Raw genomic sequence first — 26835 nt, 5'->3', positions numbered from 1 at the left:
CCGCCGGTGCCTTCCTTTCCCATGAAGAAGAAGCTTGAGGATCGCGTGAACACGCTTCAGTTTTCTTATTCTTTTCTATAGATGTGGGGAAAAGAACAGCCGATTGTGTGAAAAACCCAGTGCCTGCAAAAAGGGACATTGGCCATCCAGGCGAAGGTGCGCGAGGGAGAGCACTAATCGCTGAACCAGGAGACAAATACGATTACCAGCTCCGAGCCTTGAGTCAGAAAGTCTCATAGACTTTAAGATGTTAATCCCCGACATAATCCTTCCTTTGGCGTGTAGGAATAGTGCAGCCACAAGAGTTGTTTTGTTATTTATATTGGCGTTTAATAAAACTCAGCCAGCGGTGAATGGGCTGCCCACTCTCCAATGGTAATTAATTCCCTATTTCAGTGACCCAATTGTGCTGGGATAGAGCAGTGGGACAGTCCCACTGCCCCAACCCGCCTTTGTGCAGCTACACAGCTCTCGTGCTTCAACAGCTATGGAAACTCATTCTTTTGATGTCATTCAATGAGTTTTCCTTGGGCATCTTCTAAACTTCAAGGACCCTTTTCTTTTTTTAACGCATGAAAAGCAGGACTAGCTTGACCACCTCTGTAGAATTTAATGATTTGGTGAAAGGGCCTTTTTGGGGGTTTGTGTAAGGAAAAAGAGAAAGAAAATTTGGCAGGCTGCTATCAAACGGGGCTATCCAACCCGCGGCGCACCGCAGCCATTCAGCTCCCAGCGCACACAGGCAGAGGAGCCGTGCTTCCCTACACACAGCACTACCGTACCTCTCACCCCTGGCATGCCTGCAGGTTTGTCATGAGAGAGCAGCCTGCACCCTCGGCCCCAAAAATGCCTCGCCTTCAGGAAGGAAGGCACTTTGATCCTCAAAAGGGAAGAACTGTGAGAGCCCTACAAGGTATCGTGGTGCTCTTGAGCCCGGGGCTGTGTCTGGGCAGCGCGTTGGCTGTGGGGCGGACACAGGAGTGTGTGAAATGGGCACGTGAAGGACATGGCCTGGCCCTGCCCAGCGCGGGCAGCCCCTTCTATGTCTTTATACATGCTCCCAAAAAAACCCCTCTGCAAGTCACAAACAATTCAGAATTCACTAAGAAAACACAGAGTGAACCATATGGCCGGGGTGGCTCGAGTTGGCTGCATTTTCCCCCAGACAAAGAAGGGATTGAGAGTTGAAGGAAAGGAGAAAAAAACCAACTTTCCGGCTGATGAAGCTGTTGTCTGGAGGCAATGATCCCAAATCTCAAGGCTTTATTCCAGGCCCCGACTGAGACGTGATATGTCATATGATTAGCATCTTTCATATTTACAAGAGCAGTGTGGGCTGCCGGGCTTTAGAGAAAGGCGAGAGAAAGAGGGGGCATATGCTGAAATGGATTTAGCATTTGAAAGAGAGAAAAGAGATCGGATAAATACACTTAAACGAGGATTTAGTTTTACTCCCGTTGCGTCCTAATGGATTGTTGATTGAGATTTTAGGGAACGAGAGCCGAGGTGTCAGCAGCGCAGCACGGCACAACGCGGGCCGCTCCCGGCGGCGGGCGGCGCCACCTGGCGGCCTGGCGGGGCTGCGCCGAGCCGGGTGGGGCTGCTGAATTGCGAGGAGTGAATAAACCGAGGGCATGGCATTTTCTTTGAAAAAACGATGTTGCGTTGGGCCTTTTTACCGTTAGAGCCATGCGCTTGGCTTTGAATGATTTGTAAATACGCAAAGTGACACTTGTTTTTACAACAGGTTTGATACGCATGCAGCCTAAAGAACAACAAAACACTAATAATGCAATTAGGTACTTCATAGGCTTAGTTATTAAATAATTCATACTAATATTAATAATAGAATGAAAGGGATTTCAGATGCCGTGCGGTTCCTATATTCTTTAGTTTTAGTCATTCAAACAAGGGGCTGCCAAAACAGAAGAATTAAACAGATGCAAATAAGATTTCCCCACGTTAAACATTAAATATTACATTCACATTTTTATAGACATTAGGTCATTTTTATAGACACACCATTCATATATTGTCAAAATAAAATGCACACATTTTATTTTTCCTTTTTCTTACTCTGTTCCTCTTCCTTCTTTTCCTCCAAGTAGTACTTCAGAATGTCGTTCAGCTGCTGCTCACACTGGCTTACATGTTGCAATCCGTTTTCTTGCCCTGAAAGCAATATTCAATAGGATAATTACGTATCACTTCACAGCGTCCATCACGTAGTTGCTGTGTGGCAATGAGAACATCTATTTCCCAAAACGTATCAAATGGCTATCATATTTCTACATCATTGTTCTTCACCTACTTGGTTGCCAACTAAGTAGACAGAATAAAATTAGTATTTTGGCACTTCTCTTGTAGTGAATTCTTATCTGGTGTTTCAGAGACTAAAAACTCCTTCTGTAGTATCTGCTAAGGTGGGGCCTCCCTGTGCAAAGAGCAGGCGTGTGTCTGCAAAGACACCCCAGTGGGTGCTGGGGAGTTGGATTCAGACAGCTTATTGAAGACATTTTAGAAACTGGGACTTTCTCTCGCTTCTCTCATTCAATGAGAGTTGATAAGGCAAAAGTTAGGATGAAATGTACTCATGCTTTGAGATGTGAAATGATTTCCCAGTTGTCTTCCCCTTGTTTAGTATGTACTACTCAGAAATAGAGTTACATTGCTTTACAATGTGTTCCTGCCTGGGTCTGCTATGTAAAAACCAAATCGGTAAAGCACTAGAAATGCAGTAGCCATCTCCAGATCTCCTTGCCGGAGAACTTTGTCCATCTATCTGATGCCATCAAGAGAAGAAAAAAGAAGTCCCATCACTGGATAACAAAAATACTTAGCATATAAAAGCAGTTTGATGATAGAACTGCAAACAAGCAACTTTTGTGCTTGTGATCTACTTGCAATATACAATGGGAATATATATATATGTATATATATATATAATGGGAGTATATATAGGAAATATACTGTATTTTGTGTAGTGTGCTGTATGGGAACTGTTGAGTCATGGCCTGAACCACTGATTGATCACCTGATGAAAGGACTGAGTCAGCCCTGGGAGCACAGGTGAAGGCAATTCAGCTGTGTGATCAGAAAGCGGTGGAGCCTGGCTGCACCTCTCTTAGCCCCCATTTAAGGGCTGACTGGCACTGGGGAAGGATCTCTTTCTGGAGATCCCTCCTTTGTGGAGTCTGTCTTGCAAACCTAGATCTTTGGCTACAGGTAAGCATTCCTTCCCTGTTTGTTTCTTTTCCCGTTTCCACCATGATAATCTTTCCAGCTGTAACACCAACTGTAACATATGCATGCTATACATTTTGAAGGATGTATTCTGTATAGTATACAGCATATTGTCTAATTTTAAAAGATGAGCTATAGGTTTTTGAAAATAAAGGAAAAGAATGTAATACCTTTGCAGTGATTAATTACTCTTTCATAGAGTCTGTTCTTACTTAAGCAGGCCAGATTCCCAACAATCAGGAGATGCCTCTTTGCCCTTGTCAGTGCAACATTCATTCTCTTTTCTGAGTCTGTGAATCCAGTTTGTCTTGTTCTTACACATGACAGAACAACGATCTCCTTCTCGGCTCCTTGGAATGCATCTACAGTGGACACCTGGACAGCCTTCACTGGAAAAGCCTCGGAATGTATGCTCCTAAGCAAGTTCTGTATCTGTAGACAAACAAATATGGATGTTGATGAATTATGCTGCTCCGTCACTTATTTGTCTTGAGCAAAAGCTACAAGTCTGAGCCTACACAAGATGCAAACTAAGCAATTATGAAGTGCAATGACAATATATCTTCAGCTACCTACAGTAAAATACTATGGAATGAGACTGCATTTGATAAAATGCTGGTCTGCTCAGTGTGACAAACTGTGCTTGCATTTAGTAATCACAGCAGCCCGTATCATGCCCCGAGTGACTGAGTGAGGTACAACTGCAGCCTTGCTATGCAGGTCTCTCCATTATCTGTCCTTGTCATGCATATCAATCTGTAATGGCACCCACATCAAATATTAAAATTATTATTATTAAAATTATTTAATTTTCCAAATTTTCTAAGTGGGCAGGTGTATGGGAACTATTGAGTCATGGCCTGAACCACTGATTTTTCACCTGGGGAAAGAACCTGTCAGCCATGGGAGCACAGGTGAAGGCAATTCATGTGTGGGAGTGGAAGGAGTGGAGCCTGGCTGCATCTCTCTTAGGCCTCATAAAAGGGCTGATTGCCACTGGAGAAGGATCTCTGGCTGGAGATCCCTCTCTGGGATCTCTCTGGAGCTTTCCCCAGTGAACATAGATTTTTGGAGATGGGTGAGCAGTCCTTTTTTCCTTTCCTTATAACACCTTTCTATTGCGTTAGTCCTTTTGACGTTGTATCTTTTGTATTACCATTTTATCATGTTGTTCTCATTATTACAGCAGGAAAAAAGGAATGTTTTGGGTTTGGTTTTTTTTTTGTTTTTAATAAAAAAACTGAAGGTTGAGTAGAGGAATAAAAGATATCTTTTTTTTTTTAAACAAGAAAGATAAACTAAACTCTAGTTTACTTTTTAGCACTTTTCTTACTTGTTCATTATTCTTGGTTGAAATGGAGCCTTTGTTTAGAACAAACTTACAGATGTTTTTATCAATGGTGTATTGTACAAACCTTGTACATCTGTGATTTGTAAAAAGTAATCACACCCACTGCAGATCCGTGTATTCCACTTGCAATCAGAGACTGGATAAGCTTGACTATAAAATGAACTTCTGCTGTGTTATAAAAGCTGTTGTCGCTTTCAATCTGGAAATAGGGAAGATTTCTAATTCAGTTCTCATGAGTAGCAGTTAAAATACACTTCTTTTTAAATGAAAAAATGTTGGGAAGACTTACTTGCTCCAGCCCGCTAACACTATAAAAACATAGTGTTGGAAGCCAATCCAGTAAAGGACTTCTTTCCTTCTCAGAAATGCCATCTATCAGGTTTCCTTCATAGAACAGCTCATTGGCTATGGCACTAATAGCAGGGTGGCATCGATATTGTGTCCGTAGCAGTATTGTTTTATGTCCCTAAAGGATTATGATGTAGAGAGATGATGAAGAAGAAAAATAATTTCTTCCTATTTTGAAATGCCAGCTTGGTCAAACAAAAAATAGAAACAATTCCTGCAAGAAGCAGACTTAATCTTCACACTAACAACAAAAGTTAGAAGAAATGCTGTAGCCTCTAATTCCTCTACATGGATCGAAACCTGAACGTAAAGATCAGGAGAAATAATCTGTCACTGTTTCTTGTTTTTGTTTTACATTTATTATGCAATGTCTGTGCATTGTGCAAATAACATTTACAGAGAGATGCACCAAAATGGAATCTACTTGATTCAGAAGCAGGCTGAAATGCTGATTCTCTGACACCTAAATCAGAAGTCTTAGTGACTTCAGTGGACCTGGAATTTTATCTTCTATCTTTAGAAAAGAGGTGGTTAGCAGTACATACCATTAAGCAAAGCCGATCAAAGAGAGTCTGTTCTAGTCCTTTATCGTGAATGCTCTCAGACCCTTGAATAGTTGGTGGCAGTTGCTTAGGATCTCCAACAAGGACTAGCTTTTCACACTGAAACCTAAATAAGAATGTTATTAAAAAAGCCTTTTAAAAAGGTTCTAAAGAATGGATGTTAAACTATTTGTAATGAAACTGCAACTCCCTTCATCGCTCTTCTTTCCAAAGTTAAAATAACACACTAACACAAGAAAAGCATCTAAAAGCATGCCTCAATTTGTAATTACTCTTCTTAAGGTGAGACCTTAGAGTTTGTGTTCTTAAAAAGAATCACAGTTTGGTGATTTGAGGCCATGTCACTGCTAACTAAAAGTTACTTCTCAGCTGAAATGCAAAAGGATGGTGGTACCTTGCAATAGGGAGAAGAGAAGTAGGTTCAGTCATCTGACTGCACTCATCCAGCACCACTACAGGAAACTGAAGAGTATCCAAGCAAGGGAATGGGCAGGCAGCACAGGTCACTCCAACCACTTTTACCTTTGTCGTTAGTAAAGGAAAAATCGATAAACATTATGATCATTAAGCAGTCTCTATGCAGTACATGACTGTAACTCCGGCAATGGAATACACTTCAATTAATTTTTAGCTATTCTACTACATGCTATGTGACACTCAGTTTCAAAAAATTAAATTCTAACTACAGGTAAAAGATGGTGTATGCAAAGAGGAGGTTAAGATTTCTCATGTTTGGTGCATTTCTACGTTAGAACCATTCACAAATTCCTGGATTTCAAGGCCAGAACAGGTCAGCCACAGAAAGAGTTCAAATTACACAATTCTCCAAAACCTTTTGAGCCCCAGTACCAGAAACAGCAGCACTGATCGCTAGGAACAAGCACAAAAAACCCACAATGCTCAAATCTGCTCTATTAAAATTGCTCTACAACACCCTCAAATCACTTGAGTCTAGAAATGAGGGAAGAGAAGCAAATAACTGAGGATCAGAAGGTTTTTCCACAGGAAGTGGTAATTTTAAAATGTAATGCTTTGATGAGAAGTTACTTAAAAATATATTTGAAAAAACATTCTTGGCAGCTGATTCTCAGTTGTAGTTTAACTCAATTTAATTAATTCCTTACCTTTTACCTTTATGACTATATAAATTTTAGTTTTGAAGTAACAGTGCAGATAAGCGACATTCAGTAATTTTTCTCTCCTTGTAAACTGTGGTGATGATGTTGGAACAGACTGCAGTAAATTCAGAATAGGTTTCTCTCTCATAATTTATCATTAAATAGGAACTGCAAGTACAACTCAAGTCAGAAGCATGTAAGACATTAAGCTGTACTGGTAGAATCAAAGCTGTCCTATTCTGAACATTCATTTCAAAACTTGAGGTGCTAGGCAGTCTCTCAGAGCCAGAGAGGATTCCCAGTTTCCATTTGCTGGGCCTTGCAGGTAAGGCATATAAAGATTGCTTTCCCATCCCACCCACTTTGACTGTACCTGTTTCAATGCATTTTTATTGGTCCCCAGTTTATGTCGCTCAATACTCTTCCTTACATACATTTTTTCAGCTGGAGCTAAATCTTCTTTCATGAGAGCAAGAAGTTCTTTTAACTGTTCATTTTCATTTCCTGAGCCTGCATGTAAACTTAAAAGATTTCATAACATGCATTAAAATGACCAAAAATAACATTGTTTTCAGTGTTTAGTTAACACACAGTATACAAAAACTAGTGCAACACAAACGTATTTTACAACAATTTATTAATATATACCAGCTGAGATAAACTAGTAAAATACTTGCTTTAAAACAGACCTTTATCCCACCAGCTCAAACTCACTGCCTTAATCAAAGATGTGCAGTAAATGACTCCCCCAAGCTCTTACAGTTGATTTCAGCATGGAGTACAAGAGAAAATTTTCACTCCCGTACTTTTTGTACCCTTGGCATTCTGTTTATACCACAAAATGGTAATTTTATCTTTAATTCACCTTGAACTGCACTTAATTCCCTCCATAGTTTTGAAAGTGCAGTGTAGGTCACTGAGTTTTAAATAGTCAAATGACAGACCCCAGGACATTTATGCTGTATGCATTGGAGATGCCTTGTGTAAGAAGTACAGTGTTAACAAGCTGTTACTATTAATTCTCTGAGCATTAAATGTATTGCTTCCTCCTAGTCCTTATCACTACAACAATACATATATATCCTGAGTCTTTTTTTTTTTTTTGCTTTTCCTCTGTGTAAACTGCCAAATCTCTCACTGTTGTTAATTTGTTCTCTATTGATTTCCATTTAAAAGCATTATTCCTATTCAGTAACAAGCCACGTGCCTAAATCAAGATAAAATTTACCCACTGTGTGGGAGTAGGTGGAGAGAATAAGATAGTCATATTACAGTCTCATTTTGAATGACTTCAAGATAGTGTGCATGCTGTAAAATAACTATCATGAATCATATAATTGGCTCAGATCCCATAAGGGTTAGCATACTTACCTACGGGGAAGAATTGCTTTGGCAATTTTCCTAATACTTCCCACTCTGATGAAATCCTCAAATCCAAGATCAAGTAGACTTCAAAGAATAAGAGATGATACACGTTAGGAAAAGGTAGGCATTAATTTTGAAAAACACAAAAGATTTTTTCTGTGAAATGAAGAATATAAACTTCAACAACTTACCAGACCAAAGTAATGTGAACCACAGTCAGATAAATAGAAATCAAACCAAATTACCTCATTGTGATTTGTCTCAAAAAATGCTCAATTCGTTTATGATTCTCAACTTGTACTCAGTGTTTCTCTCTTTATCTTTCCAACAGTCTTAACCTCTAACATTTTCTTCTTTTGGTATTTGGTGAAGCTTCCCAGTCTGATCTCCCCCCTGCCACTGTTATTTCCTTAAGCTTCCTGAGCATTCCTAATTTCTGTCTTGGGTGGATTCTAATAGTAAATGTGATGATAGTTGAGACTAGGCTCATATAAAGCAGTCCAGCTAGTCTTACATGGTCTCCTAGAATAGGCAGACTGTGCGAAGGAGCAAGAGTAAAGTTAAATCCCCAATTGCAGTAATTTATAGGGAAAGAATGCACGTATAATCCAAGGTATTGTACTGGAAATACTAGCATACCAGTAATATTCAAGTGCATTGTTGTCTTTCGAACAACATTTTGTCAAATCTTAATTCACAGTGACCTACCACAGCAGTATCCTGTCAACAGCAACATTAGTGGAAGAAGCAATCAGGAGTTTCCATGGAGCTAGCTCTGGACCCTCCTTAGCTTCACTGCTTTCAAAGAGCTGGACTAGGAACAAGATCACAACAGACAGCAAGTAGCTCTTTCCAGCTCCAAAAACACCTGGTATGTTAGAAGAAAAAGCCAAAAATTCACATGAAGATTTTCTAGAAATACAGTTTTGATCAACTATTGTAATGTAATTTTATCTTGTGATAATATTGCGCTGTAATTCCTGTAAAAAACATTGCTTGCACTTGCTTCAGTAGCTGAAAGTATCAAGGGGCAACCAGTTGGCTTACACTTTACTGCATGTGTTGTTTTTATTTATTTGCATGCATCTCTCATACTGTGGCCTCACGTACACAATAAAAAAATTGTGGTGATGATGTTTTCTTTCTAATCATTCTAATTAAATTAATGCAGCAATAGCTAAACTACATTTTGGGCAATGGAAATGTAATCCACATGAAGACTGTTATTATTGGCCATGCATATATTTTTGCCAGGATCCAAAAACTTATGATAACTCCATCTCAGTACTGATTTGAAGAAGTTTTTTAAAAAATTGAATTAAGATGTTACTCATGTATGCATGCTGAAAAGAGATAAAACAAGGATATAAGGAAGTATAGAACAAGGAAAAAAATAACAAAAAGTTTATATAATAATTTAGCAAAGCTTACACATGATGACAAGTATTTTAATATGAAAAAATAAGCAGAAGACAATCCTAACTTTATATAGAAATTTTGGTAGGAAAGATCTCTACACATAAGGTAAAATACTGCAAAAGGCAGGACGCAAATTCAAGGATCAAAAGTTCTGTGCTGACAGAATACATGTTACGATTCTAATGTCAAGGCCCTTACCAGAAGGACCTCATGCAAGGCATGATTTTTTTAAGGAAATGCATGGACAGTAGTGTTATAGAAGTGCTGAAAAGGATATTCCATACACAGAGGCAGTTGATTCAATGCATCTTTTTTTATACTACCTTTAACAATAAGTCATTGTTTACCCAGACTTAAGGATTTCTTTTTAAGTCTGTGTAGGACTGTAAATACATGAATACAAAGGCAGCTAGTCTACTGTTTTGTCACTGAGAGAAGTTAGGGATATTTCACTAATGTTGGTGTTACATATCAACTAGCATTTTTGCAAAGAATAAAATAGCAAATGTTACAATTATTTGCTATATACCATGTATGATTGTGATAGGGAAAATCTGATATTCTTCCACTGATTTCATATTTTCATGTGAGGACATCATCTGAGCTATGTGAATCAGAGATGTAGCTTGATCTGGATTCAGTGAGAACGTTAGGATCATCTTTTCAGCTAGTTGCATTGCCACTTCAGAGCTGACAGAGCCGTACATCTTTTTGCGTGCCACGCTCATGGCAGGTGGAATAAATTTTCTTCTGTTGATTCTCCTGGAAGGCTTTTCAGAATCACGATTCCTAAGAAAAATTAACAAACAAAAGCTGTGTTATAATACTGCATGCGTATGAATTGCATCTCATTGTTCTGATGTTCTCTCACCTATGTCAAAATGCTGGTGCATTATAATTAACAATTGACATAGAAGGAAGTTGCTGCCCTCTTCATCTTGATGTGCACCTGGACTGTATATTCCTGCCTCTTATTACTTCTCAAGGGAAGTCTGTATCATACTAAACAGGTTTCTGGGCTTTTATCCCACTTGGTGCGAGTTTAGACTTTCCTGTCTTACTCAAGCCTGACAGAATTAAGAGTGGTAGAATCATGTAGTCAGAGGTAGCAGGGGTTCACATTCACTTGTTTTATACTGTGACTCACAAAATCATATAAAGGTTGGGAAAGACCCCTGTGATCATCTAGTCCAACTCTCCACCTATCACCAATATTGCTGTAGAGGAAATGCTAAGTCATGGTCTGAGCCAGTGATTGGCAGGGCCAACCCAGGGGAGCTCAGGTGCATGCAATGAGCCTGAGTGACCGGAAGGGGTGGAGCCAGGACCCACCCCTTCTCAGAGCTCATTTAAGGGTTGGCAGTGAAAGCAGGGGTATCTCTTGCTAAAGATCTCTGCCTACCTGAGGCCTTCTAAAGGTAAGCAGCTCTTTTTTTTTCCATTTCTGCATCCATGGATGCTGCACTTGTGCTCGTTCTCATTTGCCGCAGCCAAAGATTTTGCCACCCTGCTGTTATTGTGGTACTTTTCATCCCATTCTAGTGTTACAATTGCCTACTAAACTATGCCCTTAAGTACTACATCTATGCATTTTCTTGAACATCTCCAGGGATGGTGACTCCATCACTTCTCTGGAAGTCCACTTTTAATAGAGCAAACTCAATGGCTTTTTTTTTCCTGTACTTCTTTACCTATCATTTATTTACACTGGCATTAAACAGTAACTTACATTTTTAGTAGATATGGTATTAGTGGTAATGTAGATGGATTGAAGTATTCTTCCATGTTTCTTAAGGATATAAGCTCACCACTGGCATTACAAGCTAGCAAGGCGTGAACTGATGCTGAAAAAGCCACAGAAAAATAAAATTAAGAAAAAATGAAATAAGCCAAGCTTTCAAATCAGGTAGAGAAATTAATTAGAAAATGCTGAATTAGTCCTGCTGCATTACTTATGGTCACAAATTAAGTCAGGAGCAAAATCTTGCTAAGGAAAAAATAAACATGGAACTGTGATTTAATAACATTGAAATTGCAAAGCTATATATTAACTCTTCTAGACACTGACAGCTTATGAGATCCAGTCCTGCACTTCACATGCAGGGAACAAATGAAACCAAACCTCCAACTGCCTTTGAAGTCTACAATTTCATAGCAAGTATGCCCACAAAAACATGTGCCATTCTATTTATCTTTATGAATGTAACTCAGAATGAGAGTTTAATCTTAATGTAGGCTCACTGGAACGTTCCTTGCAGGATCTCTGTCTAATAATTGCATAGAAAGCCTAAACGATATTAGTTTGTAGGCTTAAAACATTCAATTAACCTGATTGAGTAGTATGAATAAAGTCTCTAGTGATCACACAAACGATTTTCACACTGTATTCCAGCTCCAGAATGGCATTCTTCATCTCTCTTTCCTTATTTTTTTAATAGTTTTAATAGTTTTGTTCAACAGGAAAAAAAATACCTTTTGCATCACCTTTGGCTGCAAACTTGTTCTGTTGAGCAATCTTTGGCAGACCCACACTGTTTTCTGTACTTAAAGCCCTTACCCACTAACCTCACTGTTCACAAAACACTGATATCAAGATATGGAAAAAATACCCCAAACAAAAATGTTAAAAACCAAAATAGAGAATAGTAGCAACTTATTTGAGAACACTTTGCTAAAAATATAATGGTCAGTGGTTTATTGAAAACTACCTTGATACTATTATTTTCTATTTAAAATACAATGATAGTAACACGAAGTAGAGAGATTTGTTTTTTTCTTTAATTTTAAAACTTTTTTTTTTTTCCAGTTATTCCAGATTGCAGTGAAAAAATGAACTGAGAGGAACACTGGGATAGCCAAATCACAGACTTAACACTCTTTTTATGTAAGTACAAATGCTGTACAGTGAATTACTTGAGCTTTTTATTTTAGGATGGTAACAACATGTACCTGCCAATACCTACATTCTCACAGCCAAATTGCACTCTCTATATGCCATCTGTATTATTCTCATCTCTTCATAATCCATTCAGAATTTACTACCAATTACTCTGCAGCTTTCAGTGCACTACGTATTGTATTCAAATTACATACTAAAAAAAATTACTGTGAATAAAATCATGCACTAGGTTTGAGAAACTCAAATCTCATCCTTCATAGCTAGTAATATTTTTTCCCACAATAGTTGTTTTCCACATTTCTTAATTATTTAGAGTAAAACTTACTATGTGAGTGCCAGTTTGAGGGGTAATAGCCTTTCAGTGGTAGGAGTTCTACTTCATTGTTATGGGTTGGTCCAAAGAAAGCACTACTTGCAATGAAAGTATCAAGGGGATCAAAATTCAGAGTCTTCGAAACAACCCAAATATCATCTGTGAAAACAATAGAGTTCTCATCAACTTCTAAAAATCCAATCTCTTTTAAACTAAAGGAAGTCAGATAAAAAAGTGAAACATCTTCTAGGCTGTAAATTAAATGACTGCAAAGTGAGGGATATTTAAGTCCTAAACATATGTTAGTTCAGTTCACAAAAAGGAAATAACTTGAATTATCAATTTGTCAGGTACTCCCTGTCCAAAATTCATTGTAGTGGTAAAGCTCTCTCCTTAATGCACTTCTGACAAATCCTAAGCGTTATTAATTCTGATAGTATTCAGAGCAAATCGCTTCAATATACTACAAATCTAGTTATCTACTTGGTTTTCTTCCCTTTCAAAGGCATCAGATTGTGACCTACAAATGTTCAGCTTTGCTAGGCACGTCTGCTGAGACTACTCTAGGCCATACATATTTACCTATAACAAATTTGACTAGCTAATCTTCCATTCACAAGTTCTCCTTTTGCAGAGTTGAAGAATTTTAAACCAGCATAAACCTGATCTGTTGGAGTATTCTAGAGTCTGGGATAAAGCATTCAATGCCTAATTTCTTTAGTGACATTCTATAGCAAAATGATCAAACTAGGAAAACATGCATATCAATTGTACAAGTACTGAGGCAATCTGGATCAACTCACCGAATGCCCTCTGGCTCTGTGACATGTCAGAAAGTTAGACAAAATAGGCAACACCTACTGAAACACCAATTCTTACATCAAGCTTTCCTTCGCTGTATTCTACTTGAATATTGGGGCTTTCTTGAAAATTCAGCTATTTACAGATTTCATACAGTCCAAATCTAAAGAATCTAAATTATATCAACATTTACAAAAGAAACTCAAAAGAAAATCAAAAAGGCACAACATGAACATAAACATAGACTATTATTCTGATGCTTAAATTTTTCTTACCTTTGCTATAGAGAGAATAATGCTCCTTACTGCTTAGCTTGAGGTACAGTTTATTTTTGGAGTCCCCATCAGAATCAGCATGCATGTTCCTAAGTTTCTTGAGCTTACTACACCATCGTGTTCGAATTTCATACCCTTTCCTGTTAAATTGTAATTTCCAGAAAAAGCATGTAATCATTTGGTACATTACAGGTTCATTCCATAGAAATAAGAAGGTGCCACAGATAGGACCAGACTAAGCAGCACAGATTTTTGGATGTTCATCTTAGTAAGGCTTAAATAAATGTATCTTGACCTCTGACACTCAGCTAAAATCAAATTTCCCCTAAATTTTACAGCATAGAAGAGCCTCAGATATGGCCTCTAACATTACATTTAGAATACGTATGTTATATCCAGACAAGTGGTTTGTTTTTTTTTTCGTTTTAAAGATTATCAACCTGGTATCTTGAATATATGTTTTAAAAAGCATCACTAGGAACAATAAAACAAAGTCTGTCCCGAATTCCCCTTAAGAAAGGTTAAACAGTAATTCAGATGCAACCATCATGAGAATTTTCGCTAAGCAATTGATAAAACTGCTGGTAAGCAGTTTTTCCTCATGGAAAAGAGTACTTACCTGAAATGACGCTGTTGTGAATAATAATCCTTTACTTATTTGGCTTTTACACTTCTACACAGAACTGCAAGCTCTTTAAACATAGTGTGTCTGTTACATGTTACTTAAATCCAAAGTTAGCAGCATTTTTACAGACCTTGCAGTTCACATAGCACCCATGAAAGATGTACGCCGTATCAGAATACCTCACAAAAAGCTGGCATCCATCAAAGACAAAAATCTTTTGATTTCGGAGGTACGCTCCAATACTTTTTACATCATGAAGCACTACGCTCGGTGTGAATTTTTTTATTTGTGCAGGGTTCACTTCTTCCATCCATTTGAAAAATGAACAGCGCTCAGCTCTTGGGGCATCACAGGCATAGAACAGACGGCCCTAGGGAGGCAGGAGAGGGAGATCTTAAACAAACACTTTAAACAAGCAAGTTTAAAAAAAAAAATAGAGCAATTGAGCAGTACTACTTGCTATATAAATATCAGATAAACATCTGTGTTTTCAGCTTGTATAAAATGTGAAACATCTGTTTCTCAAGCCAGCTTGTATAATTACAGCTTAAAGAAATCCAATATAATCTAACAAATTATTAATTGAAGGCTTTCTCTCACATATATGAAGCTCTTTCTCTATGGAGAAAACCATTACATCAGCAGTTCTGGACAAGAACAGCTACTACCAATGATCTTAAAAGTGATCACTGTAACACATCACTTTAACTTGTAATTATAACTCACTGAGAACTGTGCTGGAATTGTTCATGCAACATGGTCTATACTGCAAACATCCCAAACTGCAAACAGACAAGAAATATACAGCACCTTGTTTTGACCTTCTTTTTTAACCACAAGAACCTTAGCAGGACGCATGTGATCACAGAGTGGAACGCAGCTTTCTTTGCTCTCGCTTTGCTCATCTTTCAATGAGGTGTAAAATGATATATCCACTTTCGAAAGAGCGTTGTGAAATCTCTGCGACAGCTCAAAAAGCATTATGTTTAAATGTTCTTGGCGTAGAAAGGAGAACAGAAGAGCGATTAATATAGCTTTAAAATGTTTACGTGTACACAGCATTTAGACATGCATTTTCATTTGAAATGTTCAGTTCCATATTTAAATCAAAATAATTAATCTTAGTACTAAAAGAACATGCAGCCTGCAAAATTCACATATCGTACATGAAATAAACTTGTTCTAAGCGCCTTACTTGCGTATAAATGAAGTTTAAATTTGTATCCCCAAATGAAGCAAATGCTGAATACCAGTAGCTCAGAAGGTTAGATAGGACTGGTAAACAGGTGCAAGGTTGCATCTTTGAAAAAGTATACTAATCTTTCAGTTTGTCTTTGTGATTTTGAGTATAGACTGAATATATTTGAGTGTGTATATATATATATATATATATATATATGAGTGTATACATATGCATACAGAGATGTGTATAGATCCAAGTTCAGATACAAAGAGTTGTTCCAACAGACAATGCCAATTATATCTTTCCCTTTCAACCTGCTTTTGTGAAGCTTCAGAAATACATGGTGTACAAGTGACAGCATTTTACGTAGCATGGTGTTAGACGTACCTGTCAAAGCAGCTTTAAAAACCTGTTTGTAGTGAACGTGAGACTGAAACTCAGTTGGTATGGCAATCTTTCTTTTAGGAAGATTAGCATGTTTTACTTTATCTGCAGTAGGAAAAGACAACTCAGAAACTGTTATATCCTAAAAATAAATAAATAAATAGGCTGTTAAAAGCTTGCAAAATCTTGAGGGAGGTAAATTTTCATAAATGTCTACTGTACAGATCTGTCAAAAACAGATTTTTCAGGACCTTGTCCTGCAACCAGAAGTTTCAAGATGAAGAAGTTTTTCAAAAGCAAAATACAAAGCTCCTTTAGCACAAACATTTGCAGAACTTGTTACTAGGAGTATGGAAATGTACTTGGAACTGTAGCACAGTGAGTTGGAAGTATCATTTAAGATGCACACTGAAGTTAAAATTTGTTCCTGGCAAAACAGCTTGTGTTCTTAAGAACACAGGTTTGTTTTGTTGTTTTTATTTTCTCCAATGTTCTCCTTTTTTTAAAAAAAAAAAAAAAAGTCTACCAGTCACAAGCAGCTGTGCCAACTGCTAATTCTGTAGGCCCTTATTCAGTGTTTTAACTTGTGTTGCCATTGTTGAAATTATGATACTTGCAGTATCTTAAAATTACTTTGAGGCAGGATGTGAATGTTCACGAAAATAATGCTGATTTCACAATTAAGAAGAATACCTATTGGAAATGTGTTCTTTCCAACAAAATATGAAAAAGCCCATTGTAGTGATTTATCATCTCCTTGCCATCAACATTCAGACTAAAAAAAAAAAAAAAAAAATCAATCTGGCACCTTGTGGACTGAGGAATTACCTTCATAAAGATTTGGCCACAGTTTAAAAATTCCATTTGCAGCAGAATCTCTTTTGTGCTACTGCATACACAGAAACATCTCATCCTATCATACTGATAATATCTTGCAGGAAATCAGATAAATTAATTTGCTTTGTCCAAAAAAATGCATTTCTGTTAAATTGTATCTGCTTGAACAGTTACACACCTGGACATCTCCTGTTACAGTGCAGCAGGTCAGATGACTCAACACCTTTTGTGCTGGTTCAGTTAAAGGAGTCTGATTTAAGTGACAAGAAAGTAACTTCCTTTCTGAAATCAAATCTTGGTTGGTGCTATCTGCACAGCATTCACCAAGCATGCTCTTTGCTGTCAGCAGAGGTACAGAGCCAGGAGCGTTGCAGTTCACAGTGCTGCTCTGGCTCTCTCCTGTGTCACCCGGCAGCATTCCAAGGACATTCTCAGCATAGATGTCATTGGTCACGTCCATATCGTTGCTGTTTTGAGTTATCAGGTCACTATGAGCACTGTTTAGATATTTTACCCACTTGCTTTGTCTATACTGTGAAGTCACATTTGAGAATACTGGGTGCACAGACTTTCTTTGTCTGTCTTCCGTACACTCCTCAAACATGGAGGTTTCATAATTCCTGTCCTCAGGGCCAGAAGCACTCATGGAAAACGCTGCTGGCTCGCTGCTCAAACTGGCTACTAAAAAGCCATTAGATTGCTGGACCTCCTCACTGTCGGTTAGGAAAAAATTGTTAGGAATCTTCTCAGTGGCAGCAACAGTGACAGGTGGAATTTGTGTTTTAACTGTGGAGTTGCATTCCTCTGGATAGCTGTCTTGTTCCCATGCTGTAGAGCAAATACATCCTGTAAGCAACTTTGTGTACTTGCAGATGGCACGTTAACTTTAGAGGCACAAAGAACTAAGATAAAGAAATAATTCCAAGTACTTCCTTTTACCACCTATCTTGTAACTGACAGGTTCTTTCTATTGCCCCTGTACTGCGCCATCCATACTACATTTCCACATAAAATAAGATTTCAAATATGATTCTTGTATTATTTTAATTCGTATATTCTGAACACATTTCTATAAGCACTCTACTTCTCTGTAAATAAAAAGGTAGAAATTATTCAAATTGAGTATCTGCTATGAAAGTTATAAATCTGATATTTTTGGTGGCTTAGTGATGACAGAGGCCAAATAGTAAACAAACAGCTTAACATCTATTCCTTTTTACTAAAAAGTGCACAAAATTAATGTTAATGTGGATAAAAAGATTTCTAGTACCAAAATCATCACTTTGGCTAAATTTGCTACCAGTAAGAAGTGGCAGTCAGTGATCAGTGTCCATGTAATCACTGAAAGTGGGTTAGCGGGCAGCTGAACATGGATTCAAACTAAAGCAGGCGATTAAGTGAAAACATAAATGTGAATTAAAAGTTTTGCTTACAGCCTTATTTCCCTCTCTGAACAGGAAGGCAGTTTTTCTTTATACAGTTGGATCTGTATACTGAAGTTTCTGCCATGGAGAATATATGGGTAGGAATGGGGTGGGAAGTATGAAAAAGGAGGCTAGTTGAGGTGGTTTGGAATAAAAGGGAATGGAATAGAAAATTGTGCTTAGAAATCTGAAATACGCATATGGGGGAGAAAAGTGTATCAAACAAAACAAACCCTGTAGTTATACAGACATCAGTGTACTTCAGAACTCTGTTTTTCTTCTTATAGTGCAACTCAGTGCTTCAAAAATCATCACAGACTTTGTAGGAAAAACATTATAAAATACAATTATAAACTATAAACTCTTACTGAAAATGCCTTCTGGAAGTTCTGAATCAATAGGTAGGTTCCTGTAAATCAGAGGTTCCTGAATGTCTTGAACACTTCCTTTTTTTCCCGAAGCTGGAGAAACTGAGGAGTTCAATTGCACTGATGGAATAATCTACAGAATGAAAAATTAGCATTTCAAGTGAATGACTAGGGGAAGGGGGGGGGGGGAAGAATGAAAAAAACTACCCTTGATGAGAGCTCTTTTATCACTATTCTCCCTCTTATCATTCTAGACAATTGAAATGTCTCAGAGTCAGGATGAAAAAGTAACAAATTAGACACGAAGTTGCTACCATGAACACAGGAAGCAAAACCAAAAAGCTCTACAACAGAGTCAGGTCACACCTTGCCAGGTTCCCATGAGGTCCACTGTGTTTCTCCCAGATCAGAATGTGATGGTGAGCTTGACACTATCCACTGTGGAACTTCAGAACATGCATTCAGTGCTGGTGCTAGGACATGCAAAGGACAGAAGTCAGGCAGAATAATTGTTCAGATGCCAACGACTGCCATTCTACATTCACTTGCACTTACAGGAGTGACCTGCTACTGAGTCTTTAATGTTAAACTTGTTTTGAAAATTCTCCTCTCTGATAAAATTCATATTGTCCTCATGAAGACTTCTGGAATCTGGAGACTGTTTCAAAAAAGTATCAGTAAAATCTTGTTAGAAATTGAACTTTTTATCCTCCTCATAAATAACATCTTTGTGCAAAGGTCTCATTTCTAATTACAAAATGGTAACTAGCCTATCCTGGAATTGGAAAAAAAAAAAATCAGTTTTCTTCCAGCAGTTTCAATACTGAAATACATAGAGCATTAGAAAAACATGCTTTATTTAACATTGCATCTCATGTTTCTCTGTGTCCATGAGAAGTAATAATAATTTCTCATAATCCAAGAAAGAATGTTTTAATCTTTGTTCTGAAACTCTCCAAAAGCTATACACAAAACTTCAAATGCACCAAAAACAATTCTACAAAACCTCATTGTCACTTTTCCCTTCAAGGAATCTCTTTTTTTAATATCACACACGTTACAAATTCTTTAAATGAAATAGATTGAAGAATCATAAAAACTAAGTTACATGTTGCAAATACATAACTCTGCAACAATAAGTGAAATTAATTACGCTTAACTGCAGTATTACATTTGGACTAAGATTAATAAGAATAACTTGGAAAAAAATTGCTTTACCTCTCTGAAGTCAGAAAGAACATAATTGCATGAAAATGGAGGTGACAAAAATCTCTCAGCTGCAAACTCCATATTGTTTGGGTACTGCTGCCATCCTAGCTGTGAGCAGGGAGCTCTCAACATTGTCTCGCTAGACGCTGATCCCTTTATTTGGTGCCCTTGAAACTCAACAGGCTACACAACACACTGGAATTATTAACTGAAAATAAGTACTGTTCAGGAACTATCTACAGCCAACAAAGCACTTTTCAGAGATACAACAAAAATAACCTCTTCAAAACTGTGGGGGAACAACAGACTATGTTTTTGAAGGTATCTGTATCTTGCTGACCCACAATTCCGCAGCAAGAAAGTTTTTGTACAAATCTCTGTCAACACAAAGTTGTGACGTTCTGACACAACGTGATCTGAGAAGCTGGCTAAATATTTATTAGAACTTATTGTAATACATTGAAAATACTAAGCTACTGGCTTGAACGTTAACACTGTTCATCACACTTCAGTTTCACAGAGAAACTGTACCTTCCACTGGCAGTCAGGTGTCCTAGGGTCTCTTTGGCCCAGTGCTTTCAGTGGAACACACAGCTCAGTTTTCTGTAATAAATCAACCTTACAGTTAGGCTGCTATAAAAGTATCAAATGCTAATTAGCTTAACAGATTAATAACCCTTCAGGGTATAAAAAATTAAGCTAATATATCCGAAAATTTTTCCAAAGACCTCATGTACTTATAAAACAGAAGGTGTTGCAAAAAGGGAGAAGCAGAAGAATTTTAGATAGTTTTCTTCTCCTGTTAAGAAGAGATTGAAAGACTATTAACAGCATTTCACAAAAATTAGTGTGAATCATCAAATATAAACAGATTGATAGTGCATCTCAGTGCTAAAACTAGTAGGAAGTTCCATGCATTCTAAAAAGTGATGGAAGGGGAAAAAAAAAAAGAAAACAAAAAGATGGTAAATATAGTGGCAAAGTACTCGGAGTAACTATAATTACTTGTATTAAACATAACAAGATATTACAGTTTGTACTAAGTATACTTTTAGTCTCTAGAACACTTACTAGAAATAAGGTCTGCAAGATGACCACCTCCTTTCCAAGGAAGCAGTTGAGTCACCATCCCTGGATGTGCTTAAGAACTGTTTGGACGTGGTGCTCAGGGACACGATTGAGCATTTGGTTGTTAGTTGGGGTAGTATGGTCAGGTTGTGGTTGGACTTGATGGTCTTTAAGGGTCTTTTCCAACCTGAGCAATTTTATGATTCTATGACATGTTTTGTTCACTATCAGTTTCTTAATTGATCCAGGAAGAGGTTTGGTAAAAAAAAATATATATGTATTTTGTAGCAACAGATATATGTAATCAAAAACTGGTTACCAAATTGCCAGAAGAATCAACGCATGAAGATGCCTGTATACTTTCTGAGTAAGGCATTTCTGTAAACCGTTTTATAGCTACAAGACATGGAAAAGCATAATAAGATACAGCAGTCACTTATCATAAAACAAAATCTGAATAATTTAATGATCTTGCACCTTTTTCCCATGTAAAGAACTGTACAGTTAACTGAATTAAATAAAACAGGGAAACAGACTTGGGGGCCACACTGGTGCCTTAAAGGCTCAACATTGTGAGATGTAGCTTTTGTAACATAGTGCTACAAAAGTATGACTTCTGAATGTTAATTGTTCAGCAGGAGAGATGGGAGTGCAGAAGTCAACCAGGAAGAGTCAGTCATGAAATAGAAACTGATCTAACCTTCGTCTTTGGTAAGTAGTTCAAGTATCTCTTTAGAAGTCTCTGCTTCATGAAATACACTATTATTTTCCTTCATCATTTGTAAGCTGTCTAGTGCTGTGCTACATTGATACAAAGTTCTTAGAAGAGTGATATTGTTTACCAAGTCGGGAAGATCTGATGAATTTTCAGCCTTTGCCATGGATTTCAGGCAATCCATTTCTATTCTTTCACCTTTGCAGGCTCCAAGAGGTACATTCATGCTCTCTAGATTTTCAAACTCTGTTTCATCCATTTCTGCTTCTTCTGAAGCTGAGCGACCTTTCCCTAAAGGACAGATAGCACTTCTGGAAATAAGAGTACTTTCCTTATTCAAAATGCCAGACAGATTTTGATGATCTTCTGTAACATATTGGGATGAGCCACAGCAAGATTCAGAGTTTTGTGACAAAGTCAGCATAGGGCTATCTGGTTTGATGTGATCAATTTTAGTTCCCCAGAAATGTTCTAAATCAAGATCTGGGGATTTTGTGCATTCAAGCTGTACAACATCTTCTTCAGTCTTTTCCTCTGCTGTAGAAATTATACTGGAAGCAGTACATGAAATATTTTCAGTTTTATCAAACATTCCAGTTTTAGGGTGACATTTAACATTTGTGTCACCAGGAAAAAGATCAAAGTGCTTGCTTTTTATTCCTGATGTGCCATTAATGGTAAGTGCTGCACAGCCACCAAGATCCTTTTTATTGTTCACAGCTTCAATACTTCCTAGGCTTCCATTAATCTCTTTTAAGTTGTTTCTGTCATCCAAAAGTTCCACTTCAATCTTGGTCTGGTTTGAAGACTCTTCCATAATTCTCTCTGTATCTGTAACATTGTTACAGAACTGTAATGGCATTTGCACAGTGCAGTGATTGCCATCTTTTTCTACATCATATGTTGAACACTTGATTTCTTCCTTTTTGCAGTGTGTCATCACTTCAAAGCAAGAATTAAATCTCAATGCAGTATTTTGTGCCCTATCTTCTCCCGCTAAGCAATCTGCACTTTCTGAAAGCATGTCTTCTTCAGTGAGCTCTTTCTTATTTCTTTCACAGTGCTCTCCGTTGTCCATCTCATGAAAATCAAAAGCTCCCAGCAGGTCAAAATTAACTTCCATCACCTGCTTATCTGGACTACAGTCTCCGTCACATGTACTTAATTCCTGCTTTGCAATTCCATTTTCAGTCACTGTTACATCCTCAGAGAGCTCTAAGTCACTAGGCATTCTTTCTGAGTTTTGTTTCAGCTGAAGGTCACTTTGAGATTTGATTGATGAATTATCCTGAAGACCATTAATTGCCAAATGCTCTCTGTATCTGGAGAGAGGTTTTTCAAAGGTGACTGGACTTGCTGAACAAGAAGAGACAAATAGGCTGTCGCTCACTCTGTTTATGGTTGATTCAGATAGTACAGAACTGTTTGTCCTGCAGGAATCTTGTAAGTCTTGGCCTAAACTATTAGCCTTTTCGTTATGTCTTTGCCCTGTGATTTCTTTATCACAAGGTTCAGATGAATTAATAAGCAAACGTTCCTTTTTATCATTTACCATTTCCTTTGTAAAAGGCAAGTGCTGAATATTTTGAGCAATCTTTTTGTCAGAGTTGACAGAAAAGGCAAGCAGGGTTGTGCTTTTTAGGTTATACAAACTATTTATGTTTTCCAGTGCTTGAAATCTATGACATTCTGTGACTTCAGATGTTACGTGCTCTCCACAGACCTGTGGTTTAGATTTCAAAAGGGCTATGATCTGTGCTGTGCTCCTGATGTTCTGTGACACTGCCCCATGACCAGTTGTCCAACTACTAGACTTGGTGTGCCCACTAATTAGAGGAGACTCTGGCTTTACCATGGACTGATCAGAATTTTTCTTCTCTATTTCATTACATGTATGAAGAAATGGAAGTGAAACCACTGAGGAGGGAGTCACACGATCTCTATTATCAGTACCTCCATCTTCATGCAAGTCTGCAGATAAGCTTGTTTCTGCATTCTTCTTGTAAATAGTAGAAAATAAGGGAGAGGTAATATAAAACCTGGATGGAAAAGGATCCTGACTCTGCTCAGATATAGGTGATACTGCCGTTCTTTCTCCGTCTCCTGCTGTCGATACTTTCTTTTCAACCTGACGTGGCCCTTGGAAACCCTACAAGAGGAACTTAAAGTTACTTCTACTCAGAAAACAACTTCACATTTCATAAGCAAAAGATGAAAATTGAGCACATTCCATAAGATATATTCACAGAATCATAGGAGTTGGGAGGGACCTCTGGAGATCATCTAATCCAATCCCTTGCTAAAGTAGGTTCCCTACAGGAGATTGCATAGGAAAGCATCCAGGTGAGTCTTGAATTGAGTCTCTCCAGAGAAGATTCCATACCCTCTCTGAGCGGCCTGTTTCGTGCTCTGTCACCCTCACAATAAAGTTTTTCCTGAGGCTCAGAGGGAACTACCTGTTTTGCAGTTTGTGCCCATTACCCCTTGTTCTGTGTCTGGGCACCACCAAAAAGAGCCTGGCCCCATCCACTTGGCTCATGCCCTTTAAATATTTATAAGCATTGATAACATCCTGTTGTGGTTTTGTGATTTTTGTTGTCGGTATTCCACTTCAGAACATAATGTAAAACAGTGGGAGTTAAAGAGTTAATGTTCTGGTTCTGTGGACAGCCTTTGTTGGGCATTTTGGGTTCTCAGAGGGGAGGAGCAGCATTCCCAGAGGACCTGGGCAGAAGAAGAAAGGTGGAGCACCTGGCAGGACATCAGCCGTCATCCTTCTCTCACTCGCGCTCTCTCGGTTTGCCCTGGAGAAAAGCACGTGCATCCCCTGTAGTCCCCTAGCTAAGATCTTGCAGTTTGGACACTTTTCTCTCTGTGTTTGTTGAATTTAGTAAATTACTGTTCCCCCTCAGACTGTTGCTGTTGTTTTCCTTTTAGACACATCTGACCTCTGTCTTCCCTCCTCCAGGAGCACACAGCCAGCAAAGTGCCTTGCCTCATTTTGGTCCAGGGCTGGCCAGTGCTATGCAGAAAGGGGTGGGCTGACTTTTTTTTTCTCTTCACCCCCCCCCCCCCCCCCTCCTTTGTCTCCTTCTGGGCTTGTGCCTCTGTCATGGACTAAGTTATTTAGAGACAAGTGTGTGACAGATTCCCCTCTCAATCTTCTCCAACTCCAAACTGTCTTGGTTGACTCAGATAAAATAGCACATGTATAACAATTCCACGGGCATATAAAAATAATCACAATCCTTGCAGTTTTCACAGCAGCTTTAGTAATAGTAATTCTACTAAGCTAACCAAAGATTTAAAGAGCCTTGGAAAAAATTGCTACTGGTGACATGACTTGACTTATAGTTCCAAAAAAAGGTAGGAAGATATTATCTATATATTTACTATTCCATTTAAAAGTGCCTTTTGTGTTTTAATATGTATGCTAATGTCAGACAAATTTTGAAACAGACATACTGTAAACTTCCTCTTTAAGCCAACAGACAGATGTCTTGGAGGCAGAACTGCAGGCTTTAAACCACGTCTATTCACATCTACTATTTCAGCTTTCCTTGGTTGATCTCCACAAGATTTTTCCTTCATTTTTGCTTCTTCAACCATGATCAGATATCGTTCACTTTCTAAATTATCTCCAGAATTCACCTAGGAAAAGAGAATGCAATAGTGTGTATGTAATAGTGCTATTTAGGAAACTACAGATCTTCTAAATATTGTATTTACTCAAATGTAAATTTTTTAGAACTGTAACATTTTATACCCAACACATCACAACTATTGTATATATAGTTAGATTAATTAATAATGGAGAACATTAGCACCTAGTTATGTTCATTTAATACGTTACTATGATATACTGCTTTTGCCCAACCCATGTAATTCCATGAATCCTCTACATTTGTTCTGGAAAACCAACAGTAAGTTCTATCAGCAATTGAAAGCATTTTTAGTTTTCCATTATTTGCACTACAACTGCCAGAATGCTGGGGAAAAAAACCACCTTAATCGCCAAACAAACAGGAATTTGAAATGCAAACCACAGTAATAAGCATAAATACCAAGCTCCAAATAAAATATACCTGGGATTTTACAAACATACTCTCCAAATATTGTCCTTTATCATCAAGCAAGATTGCCTGCAAGGAAAAATAAATGGAATTAAAAAAATCAATTTTACTTCACAGGTCGACTAAATGGCCACTGACTGTCTAGCAAATGATATTAAATCTAAAGATGCTCACCCTATTTTCTCCGGGTCTAATCCTCAGAATTCCATCTTGCCATGTTTTTGATTTTTTCATTTTTTGGTGAGTGTATAACACCTGATGTAAAAGGGTGAGATGTTTGAACAGTCATAAGTTAAAAAAAAAAAAGTTTAAATAACACAGCAACATCATTTGATTGATTTTTCCTTAGTGACATAGTGTTAAAAAACTTACAGTAAATTCTTGAGAAGCCATTGCTTCGGCAGAATGGTCCTTCAACAGCTTATTTCACAAATGCTTCATACAGCCTGAGGGACAGGGGAAAAGCTCAGAATAAACCGGTGTTTAATAAAGCCAGAAACCGCTAACAGAAGAACGTTGTCACCGGTTCACCAGCTCCCAGACTGAGAACCGGCCATGCGTGCGGGACTGAAGTGGCTGACAGTGACAGCACAGCTACAACTGCCCTGAGGGGATCGGCAGCGCTCCCTCAGCCCTACAAACAAGGGAGGAGCGGGACGTGCAGCAATGCAACGCAGAGAGGCCCACGCAAACGCGTTACGCACCCCCAGGGCGCTGCGGCGCTGCCCCCCCCGCCACCCACTCAGAGCCCGAAGCGCCCCACAGCCGCCGCGCACCTGAGGCGGCCGCCGCCGTCCCGCCGCGCTCCGAACTTCCCGCCACAGCGCCTGACGTCACCACGCCCCGACGGCGCCGAGGAAAGCCCCCCACCTCCCTCCCGCCTCACCCCGCCCGCCGAGAGGAAATCACGTGCACCACGCGAGGCGCGGCCGCTCCCACTTCGCGCATGCGCGCGTCGCTCCGCGGGGCTTTTCTCTCCGCGGGGGCCGAGCGTCGCGCCCGCAGTGACGGTTGAGAAACGGGAGAGAGAGAAGAAGGCGGCTGCGAGAGGCGGGGGGTGCAGCCCAGCATCCCCGCGGCGACGCCGCCCCGCGGCAGGTCAGTAACGCGCGGCGGGGGTGACCGTTGGGGGGCGGTTGCAACGGCGCAAAAAGGGGGCGCTGCCGCCGCCGCGCGCATGCGCGGGACGCAGCTCGTTGGGCGGGGCGGCGACGCGCCGTTGGGTGTGGGACAGCGGGGCGGCAGTTGTGGTCC

General features: G+C 38.8%; 2 protein-coding genes and 2 long non-coding RNA genes across 9 annotated transcripts in view; 3 read left to right on the top strand and 1 right to left on the bottom strand.

Annotated features, from left to right (window-relative positions):
- On the bottom strand, window positions 1–26579 carry ZGRF1 (zinc finger GRF-type containing 1). Of its 5 annotated transcripts, none has more exons than XM_048941667.1 (29): window positions 26468–26579; window positions 25954–26027; window positions 25756–25836; window positions 25594–25650; window positions 24974–25159; window positions 21494–23657; window positions 21113–21189; window positions 20257–20328; window positions 19735–19908; window positions 19072–19174; window positions 18883–18989; window positions 18517–18649; window positions 16903–17552; window positions 15891–16029; window positions 15131–15315; window positions 14500–14690; window positions 13696–13835; window positions 12632–12778; window positions 11137–11251; window positions 9937–10196; window positions 8697–8856; window positions 7995–8072; window positions 6997–7144; window positions 5900–6027; window positions 5488–5611; window positions 4884–5060; window positions 4659–4793; window positions 3414–3675; window positions 1–2172 (listed from the first exon to the last, which is right to left on the bottom strand). In XM_048941667.1, exons 2-29 carry the CDS (start codon window positions 25972–25974, stop codon window positions 2057–2059), a joined length of 6330 nt encoding a protein of 2109 aa, XP_048797624.1. In that variant the 5' UTR covers window positions 25975–26027; window positions 26468–26579; the 3' UTR covers window positions 1–2056. The 5 variants fall into 5 exon arrangements, with proteins under 5 accessions (XP_048797624.1, XP_048797623.1, XP_048797625.1 ...); XM_048941666.1 differs by lacking the exon at window positions 26468–26579 and adding an exon at window positions 26358–26455; XM_048941668.1 differs by lacking the exons at window positions 19735–19908; window positions 26468–26579 and adding an exon at window positions 26358–26455.
- Window positions 2056–9919, top strand: LOC125691821 (uncharacterized). The gene is made up of 3 exons (XR_007376272.1): window positions 2056–3225; window positions 3571–4321; window positions 8689–9919. It is a non-coding gene; the product is annotated as an uncharacterized LOC125691821 (long non-coding RNA).
- On the top strand, window positions 10798–23523 carry LOC125691822 (uncharacterized). Its single transcript, XR_007376273.1, has 4 exons — window positions 10798–10825; window positions 12214–12291; window positions 21429–21504; window positions 23409–23523. It is a non-coding gene; the product is annotated as an uncharacterized LOC125691822 (long non-coding RNA).
- The window catches only part of LARP7 (La ribonucleoprotein 7, transcriptional regulator), a 28584-nt gene continuing 28287 nt past the window's right edge, over window positions 26539–26835 (top strand). The window contains exon 1 of one of the 2 annotated variants that reach the window (XM_048941672.1): window positions 26539–26679. The gene's annotated coding sequence lies outside the window, so the exon portion shown is untranslated. The remainder of the gene's footprint in view (window positions 26680–26835) is intronic. The other variant, XM_048941671.1, reaches the window with a different exon arrangement.

The sequence above is a fragment of the Lagopus muta genome, chromosome 4 (genome assembly GCF_023343835.1).
Source record: "Lagopus muta isolate bLagMut1 chromosome 4, bLagMut1 primary, whole genome shotgun sequence".
Lineage (NCBI taxonomy): Eukaryota > Metazoa > Chordata > Aves > Galliformes > Phasianidae > Lagopus > Lagopus muta.
The sequence above is the reverse complement of the archived record's forward strand: the minus strand, read 5'-3'. Positions and strand labels throughout refer to the sequence as shown.

What these genes read in the sequence shown, in the direction of transcription:
- ZGRF1 (XM_048941667.1), bottom strand. Translation starts at nt 25,974, where the DNA reads ATGGCTTCTCAAGAATTTACT. An exon ending in GCTTAAAGAGGAAGTTTACA is followed by an intron (nt 23,658 to 24,973) that starts GTATGTCTGTTT and finishes TTCCTCTTGTAG; the next exon opens with GGTTTCCAAGGGCCACGTCA. An exon ending in ACTTCCAGAAGGCATTTTCA is followed by an intron (nt 17,553 to 18,516) that starts GTAAGAGTTTAT and finishes TTTGCTCTACAG; the next exon opens with CATGGGAACAAGACAGCTAT.